At 39.6% G+C, this 8601-nt stretch overlaps 1 protein-coding gene across 10 annotated transcripts in view; it reads left to right on the forward strand.

Annotated features, from left to right (window-relative positions):
- Positions 1 to 8601, forward strand: part of EMSY (EMSY transcriptional repressor, BRCA2 interacting) — a 109407-nt gene that overhangs the window by 36458 nt on the left and 64348 nt on the right. For all 10 annotated transcript variants that reach the window (XM_017868648.1, XM_017868640.1, XM_017868642.1 and 7 more), the window contains one exon: positions 8177 to 8431. In XM_017868648.1, coding sequence (XP_017724137.1) covers positions 8177 to 8431 — 255 coding nt within the window. The remainder of the gene's footprint in view (positions 1 to 8176; positions 8432 to 8601) is intronic.

Here is an 8601-nt window from a genome sequence, read left to right on the forward strand (position 1 = left end):
ACTAGAAGAAATGGATAAATTCCTGGACACATACACCCTCCCAAGACTAAACCAGGAAGAAGTCAAATCCCTGAATAGACCAATAACAAGTTGTGAAACTGAGGCAGTAATTAATAGCCTACCATCCAAAAAAAGCCCAGGACCAGACAGATTCGCAGCCAAATTCTACCAGAGGTACAAAGAGGAGCTGGTACCATTCCTTCTGAAGCTATTCCAAACAATAGAAAAAGAGAGACTCCTTTGTAACTCATTTTATGAGGCCAGCATCATTCTGATACCAAAACCCAGCAGAGACACAACAAAAAGAAAATTTCAGGCCAATATCCCTGATGAACATCAATGAAAAAATCCTCAATAAAATACTGGGAAACTGAATCCAACAGCACATCAAAAAGCTTATCCACCACAATCAAACTGGCCTCATCCCTGGGATGCAAGGCTGGTTCAACATATGCAAATCAATAAACGTAATCCATCACATAGACAGAACCAATGACAAAAACCACATGCTTATCTCAATAGATACAGAAAAGGCCTTTGATAAAATTCAACACCCCTTCATGCTAAAAGCTCTCAATAAACTAGGTATTGATGGAACGTATCTCAAAATAATAAGAGCTATTTATGACAAACCCACAGCCAATATGATACTGAATGGGCAAAAGCTAGAAGCACTCCCTTTGAAAATCGGCACAGGACAAGAATGCCCTCTCTCACCACTCCTAGTCAATATAGTATTGGAAGTTCTGGCTAGGGCAATCAGGCAAGAGAAAGAAATAAAGGGTATTCAACAAAGGGTATTCAAATAGGAAGAGAGGAAGTCAATGTGGAGAAATCGGAACACTTTTATACAGTTGGTGGGAGTGTAAATTAGTTCAATGATTGTGGAAGACGGTATGGCGATTCCTCAAGGATCTAGAACCAGAAATACCATTTGACTCAGCAATCCCATTACTGGGCATATACCCAAAGGATTGTACATCATTCTTCTATAAAGACACATGCACATGTATGTTTATTGCAGCCCTGTTCACAATAGCAAAGACTTGGAACCAGACCAAATGCCCATCAGTGGTAGACTGGATAAAGAAAGTGTGGCACATATACACCATGGAATACTATGCAGCCATAAAAGTTGATGATTTCATGTCCTTTGCGGGGACATAGATGAAGCTGGAAGCCATCATTCTCAGCAAACTAACACAGGAACAGAAAACCAAACACTGCATGTTCTCACTCATAAGTGGAGTTGAGCAATGAGAACACATGGACACAGGGAGGGGAACATCACAACACTGGGGCCTATTGGGGGATAGGGGAAAGGGGAAGCATAGCATTAGGAGAAATAACTAATGTAGATGACAGGTTGTTGGGTGCAGCAAAGCACCATGGCATGTGTATACCTATGTGACAAACCTGCATGTTCTGCACATCTATCCCAGAACTAAAAATACAATAATAAATAAATGCTTTCTTGAACAGCATGCTAACAGCAGTGAACAGAGGCATGAATGTGGAAGATTTTCAACAAGAGTTTAAATTGAAGGATGCCATATATGCTGTTGCCAATGCTTGGAACATAGTATCTAAAAACACAGTTGTGCATGCCTGGCACAACCTCTGACCTGGGACTATGTTTAGTGATGATGATCAAAGTAGTGACTTTGAAGGATCTTGTATGTCAGATTAGGAAAAACATGATGTCTGACCTCTCCTCCTAATATCTGCAAAAAAAAATATACCTTCAGAGTCTGTCTGGAAGGTGGCTGAAGTGGATATTTAAGAATTTTTTTTTTTTTTTTTTTGAGACGGAGTCTTGCTCTGTCGCCCAGGCTGGAGTGCAGTGGCCGGATCTCAGCTCACTGCAAGCTCCGCCTCCCGGGTTCACGCCATTCTCCTGCCTCAGCCTCCCGAGTAGCTGGGACTACAGGCGCCCTCCAGGTCGCCCGGCTAGTTTTTTGTATTTTAGTAGAGACAAGGTTTCACCGTGTTAGCCAGGATGGTCTCGATCTCCTGACCTCGTGATCCGCCCGTCTCGGCCTCCCAAAGTGCTGGGATTACAGGCTTGAGCCACCGCGCCCAGCAAGAAGTTTTTAACATCATAATGAGGCTCCAGTTACTCCAGTTGACTGATAGTGAAATAGCCAAAATGGATCTGAATCAAGGTGGTCATAATAGTGATGATGAAGATGACATTAACACTGCAGAAAAAAGTCCTATACATGACATGGTGAAAATGTGTGATGATCTTACTGAAGGACTAGAGCAGTGTTCATTTATAACAGAGTAAGAAATCATGTCAGTTTATATAATCAGAGAGAAAATTCTAAAGCAAAAACTGTTGTTAATGAGACAGATGAGGCCAGGTGCAGTGGCTCATGCCTGTAATCCCAGCACTTTGGGAGGCGAGGCAGGTGGATCACTCGGCCAGGAGATCGAGACCATCCTGGCTAACATGGTGAAACCCCAACTCTACTAAACAAAATACAAAAAATTAGCTGGGCATGGTGGTGGGTGCCTGTAGTCCCAGATACTTAGGAGGCTGAGGCAGGAGAATGGCGTGAACCCAAAAGGCGGAGCTTGCAGTGAGCGGAGATCGCACCACTGCACTGCAGCCTGGGCGACAGAGTCTCCTGGTCTCTCATCTGCTTCTGATGCTTCTTATTACTTAAAAACAAACACAGAGACAGAAACAGGATACAGTAGCCTTTTAATCAAAACACAACATCAGATGTAGACTGAAAGCCTGTCTTCATTTGTTCTTGCTCTTGTTTAACAGCTGATACAAGTATTCCGGTGATACTACCGTGCTGCTAGGTTACCCTGAACATAATTATTTTTTAACTGTATCAGCAGTATGTAATTTTTTTTACTGTTAGATACTTACGTGTAAATAAGTGTAAGAAAATGATTGCTTATCAGTAGCATACAAGTTCAGAGTCAGGAATGGTGGTGATACCTAACAACCGCAGATTGTCCACATGGATGCCCAAGATAGTGACACCTTTGCTTTCTGATGGTTCAGTGTATACAAACCTTGCACAAAATTATTTAAAATATTTTATAAAGTTTATCTTCAGGCTGTATATAAGGTTTATGTGAAACATAAATGATTTTCATGTTTTGACTTGGGTCACATTCCCGAGATACCTTGTTAGTCCTATGGAGATATTCCCAAATCTGGAAAAGATTCAAAATATGAAACACTGCTGGTCCCAAACATTTTGGATAAGTGATACTCAAACTTTATATCATTTTACACCTGATTTTTTTCTTTGATATCTATGGGTATAACACAAAACACAGGTAATGTTTTTAACATTTATGCATTATCTTTCCCCTTCACTTACATGGCTTTTTCAAAAATGTTCTTTGAACTTCATATTTCTCTAGGGCTCATGTTAAAAACTCTGAGTATCTCATGTTTATTCAAAATTACCAATGTAGCCTAAACCACAGCTCTTCCAAATATGGATTAATATCTTGGTTTCAGTGATATTCACAGTAGCCCATATTTTTTTTGTGCATTTAAATGTTTCATAAATTTAGGCTGGGTACATTGGTTCATGCCTGTAATTCCAGCACTTTGGGAGGCCAAAGAGGGAGGGTTGTTTGATGCTAGGAGTTCAACATCAGCCTGGGCAATGTAGCATGACCTCATCTCTACAAAAAATACAAAAATTAGCCAGGCGTGGTGGTATGCACCTGTAATCGTAGCTACTCAGGAAGCCTGAGTCAGGAGGACTGCTTGAGCCCAGGATTTGGAGGCTGCATTGAGCTATGATTGTGCCACTGTACTCTAGGCTGGGCATTAAAACAAGACTGTCTCAAAAACAAAAACAAAGTTTAATAAAGTTATTGTTACAGGGTCCATGGATTATTTATGCTATTTTATTTTTTTATTTTTTATTTTTTAGCTAGATCTGGAGATTCTTATATGGATTGTTAATATCTAAACTTACTTGCAAAATATGATGTGATTGAATGAATATCTTTACATAAATCTGCATTGATCGAGTGATTAGTTTTTCACAATAAAATTTATTATCTCACAAAACCAGAAGTCCAGAAGGGAGGCTCAAGTTAGGCATTAGCTCATTTGAGCCATCAAGGAATTTATTTTCACCTTTCTCTTTGCTTTTCTTGGTATATTGGCTTTTTTCTTGGGTAATTCTCATCCTGGGCAAGTTGAGTACATTTCAGGTACTACATCCAGCTGTGACAATGTCAGAGAAAAAAGAGACAATCCCCTTCTGTGGGTCTATCTTAGGAAAGAAAAAATCTTTCCCAGAAGTCTTCCATGAGATTCTTTTTATGGTATGCTGGCCACAACTGTGTCATATGTCCTACCTAAACTAGTTCTTTGCAAAAGTAATGGGGCCACTATGACTAGCTTTGATCAATTAGGAATTGCCTGTATGACTGGCTTAGGGCCAGCCCTCTGAAAGTACATGCCAGTGCCTTGTGGATTCTTTGGGAAAGAAAACAGGTTCTATTAGAAAAGAGGAGGGCAGAGGAGAAAGAAAATTAGACAGGCAACCAAGAGTGTATGCCGCATTCAATTATTTAGTAAATGGTTTTAGAACAATTGACTTTTCATTTGGTTCTGTGCATGTCCATGTTACTTGATGGACTTGATCAGATTCTTCTTGTTTTCACTTTTTTTTTGGTCTACTTGTTATGTCAGTTACTGAAAGAGAAGTGTAAAAATCGCTAGCTATATTTGTGGCTTTGTACATTTCTCCCTTTAATTCTGTCAGTTTTTATACACATACACTTAGGATTATTGTGTCTTCTTGATGAATTAACCCCCTTTTCATTATGAACCATTCCTCTTTATCTCTGGTAACCCTTGATGTTATCACCAGTGTTTCCATGTCCGCCTTTTCTGATGTTAATATAGCCACTCCAACTGTCTTATGATTACTGTTTGCTTGATGTATCTTTTTTTTTTTTTTTTTTTTTTTTTTTTGTGACGGAGTCTTGCTCTATTGCCCAGGCTGGAGTGCAGTGGCGTGATTTTGGCTCACTGCAACCTCCGCCTCCTAAGTTCCAGCGATTCTCCTGCCTCAGCCTCCTGAGTAGCTGGGATTACGGGCGTGCACCACCACGCCTGGCTTATTTTTGTATTTTTAGTAGAGTCGGGATTTCACCATGTTGGCCAGGCTGGTCTCAAACTCCTGACCTGTGGTGATCCGTCCACCTCGGCCTCCGAAAGTGCTGGTATTAAAGGCGTGAGCCACCGTGCCCGGCCTACTTGATGTACCTTTTTTCATTATTGTATTCTTTTTTTTTTTTTTTTTGAGACGGAGTCTCGCTCTGTCGCCCAGGCTGGAGTGCAGTGGCCGGATCTCAGCTCACTGCAAGGTCCGCCTCCCGGGTTTACGCCATTCTCCTGGCTCAGCCTCCCGAGTAGCTGGGACTACAGGCGCCCGCCACCTCGCCCTGCTAGTTTTTTGTATTTTTTTTTTTTTAGTGGAGACGGGGTTTCACCGTGTTAGCCGGGATGGTCTCGATCTCCTGACCTCGTGATCCGCCCGTCTCGGCCTCCCAAAGTGCTGGGATTACAGGCTTGAGCCACCGCGCCCGGCCTATTGTATTCTTAACCCATCTGTGCCTTTGTATTTAAGATATATCTCTTACGAACATTGTATAGTTAGGTCTTTTTTTCCCAGTCTGATAATCTCTGACCTTTAATTGGAAGGTGTAGTCCATTTACATTTAATATTAATTATCAGTAGGATTGAGTTTAAGTCTGTCATCTTGGCAGTTGTTTTTATTTGTCATGTTCCTTGTTCCTTTTCCTCTCTTTTCCAGTCTTCTTTTAGATTTATTGATTTTTTTTTTTAAGGATTCCATTTTATTTCCTCCACTCGGTAGCTACACTTTAAAAAAAAAATAGTTGCTCTAGAGAAGGGTTTTCAACCTCCATATTGTTGACATTTTGGACCAGATAATTTTTTGTTCTTGAGGCTGACCTGTGCATTATAGACCTGACCTCTACCCACTAGGTGCCAGTAGCATATGCCCCCTCACCTCTGTTATGAAAATAAAAAATGTCTCCAGTGGTTATCAGATATCCTGGGGGATGAGGAGAGGCAGAAAAATTACTATTGGTTGAGAATCCAGCTTTAGAGCTTACAGTATGCATTTTCAATGTATAACAGTCTACCTTGAAATAATACACCATTTCATGTATTGTGTTAGAATCTTAAAAGAGTACTTCTATTTCCTCTCTCCCTTCCTTGTACTATGGTTGTCATACACTTTAATTCTATATATATTTATAAACTTCACATTGCCTTAATTTTTTTGCTTCAAACAGGTGATTTTCTTTTAAAGAAATTACAAAAGAGGGGAAAACACGTCTTTTAGGTTTACCAGGTTCATCTTATACTTTTCCTACTCCAGCCTTGGAATCAGTCATTTTTTCAAGAAGTCTTGGTTTCTTATAGTAGAAAGTAATAATTAGAAGCTAAGAGATGGGTGCTGGATATGCTCATTGCTAGTGTGTGTGTGTGTGTGTGTGTGTGTGTGTGAACACATGTACATCTGTATTTTCATATATTAAAAGCTGAGTTCATAATGATACATCCAATTTCAATCAAACATTGCATGTTAATTTGTTTCCTCTCTCTCTTTGATAGTGAAAAACCTAACTTCTATTATCTCGAATATACTTATTTATCAGTTTCCTGATATGTAACCAATCTCACATTATTGCTGCTGTTGCCTTCTCTCCTATGCAGATGCTGTCCTCATTCCTCTCAGGCTCTGACATCTGCATACTCCTACCTCAGCCCAGCTGAGTTCTTCTTCTTCTTCTTTTTTTTTTTTTTTTTTTTTTAAGAGATGGGGGTCTCACTCTGGCACGTAAGCTGGAGTATAGTGGCATGATCGTGGCTCACTGCGGTCTATAACTCCTATGCTCAAGGGATCCTCCCACCTCAGCCTCTTCAGTAGCTGGGACTACAGGTGCATGCTGCCATGCCTGGCCTTCTTGTCTCCTTTCAAAGTGTCCCTCAGTCTGTGATTGATCTTGATCTGCGCAACAGCTCTTAGAGACACAGGGCAAGGAAAAATTCAACAAATGACGATGCTGAGGTCTAGAGAGTCATAGTGATTTCTCAAGTTTTATCCTCCATCTTTATCATTCTCTAGAGACATTGTACATATGAACGTGATATTATTTAAAACCTTTTCTGTAAGACAGTGTATTTGTCATGGTGGGGATGTGGTAGAGGAAGGTGTGAAAAACATCCTAAGTACTTGAGAATTAGGCTGTTAGTTTCCTTTTATCATTTCAGCATGCTTAAAAAGTTAATATGATGAGTTATATTCCAGGTTCTCTCAGTTAGGAATATTAACTTATTGACAGATAATAGTCCTTTTAAATAGTTGATGAATTCAGAAAAATTACAGATGAAAAAACTGGGAGAGGGAAGAATATCTGAAACTCATACATCTTTAGTGAAAGTTACTAGTACTCCTTACCTATGTGTGCTTGCTAATATTAGAATCCCACTGAAAAGAACCTCATATCATCAGAACCTTTTTACTGTGGGTATGTTGAGTATGCCCATTTACAACTTTTCATGTGATTATTTAATGATTCAGAGTTCTTAAGAAATGACTTTTCTGTTTTATTTAAATTTTTTTTTCTTCTTCACCATTCTCAGAGAAAAGGAAATGAGTTTATCTTGTTCAAAAGATGAATGTGAGTTATTTCATGGATACTATGTTTAAATTGACTGATTAGTACCTGAAAATAATATTTGAAAATATATAACATATAAATAAGATGCAAAATTAATAACATTGCTTTGTTCTTATATTATTCACATTGAGAACCTACATTTTCTAATAGAAAATCTGTTAAGAGACAGGTCTGGGAACATCCTGTCTGATAATTTGTTTCTTTCATTCTCACTTTTCAGCAAGGGAAAATCAGTTTGTTTTTAAAATCTGAGAACAATGGTTACCTCCCTTGCAGAGTTTGAGGACTATATATCATATATGTAAGGTGCCACACATTTTATCTGACACTAGGTGCTCAATAAATTGTACTTTTTGTTGATTTCCCTAGTCTTTAAACTATTATCCACTATGATAACCAGAAGTAACTTTAATTTTGCTTTCCTATCAAATTCTCTTTTCCCTTACTCCGTTTCTACAGGTGTATCTACATCAGCAATCAAAATGGCATCAACCAGACTTCCTTCCCCCAAAAGCTTAGTGAGTGCTCCAACTCAGATTCTTGCGCAGTTCCCTAAACAACATCAACAGTCTCCTAAGCAGCAGTTATATCAAGTGCAACAGCAGGCACAGCAACAAGTGGCCCAACCTTCTCCAGTAACTCATCAGCAACAGCCGCAGCAGTCTCCTTTGCCACCTGGTATTAAACCTACCATCCAAATCAAACAGGAGTCAGGTAACTGGAAAATGTTTATAAGATATGGTAATTCTGGCCGGGCGCGGTGGCTCAAGCCTGTAATCCCAGCACTTTGGGAGGCCGAGACGGGAAGATCACTGGGTCAGGATATTTAGTCCATACTGGCTAACCTGGTGAAACCCTGTCTCTACTAAAAAAAATTCAAAAAA

The sequence above is a fragment of the Rhinopithecus bieti genome, unplaced genomic scaffold, assembly GCF_001698545.2.
Source record: "Rhinopithecus bieti isolate Rb0 unplaced genomic scaffold, ASM169854v2 scaffold_2574, whole genome shotgun sequence".
In the NCBI taxonomy this organism is placed as follows: domain Eukaryota; kingdom Metazoa; phylum Chordata; class Mammalia; order Primates; family Cercopithecidae; genus Rhinopithecus; species Rhinopithecus bieti.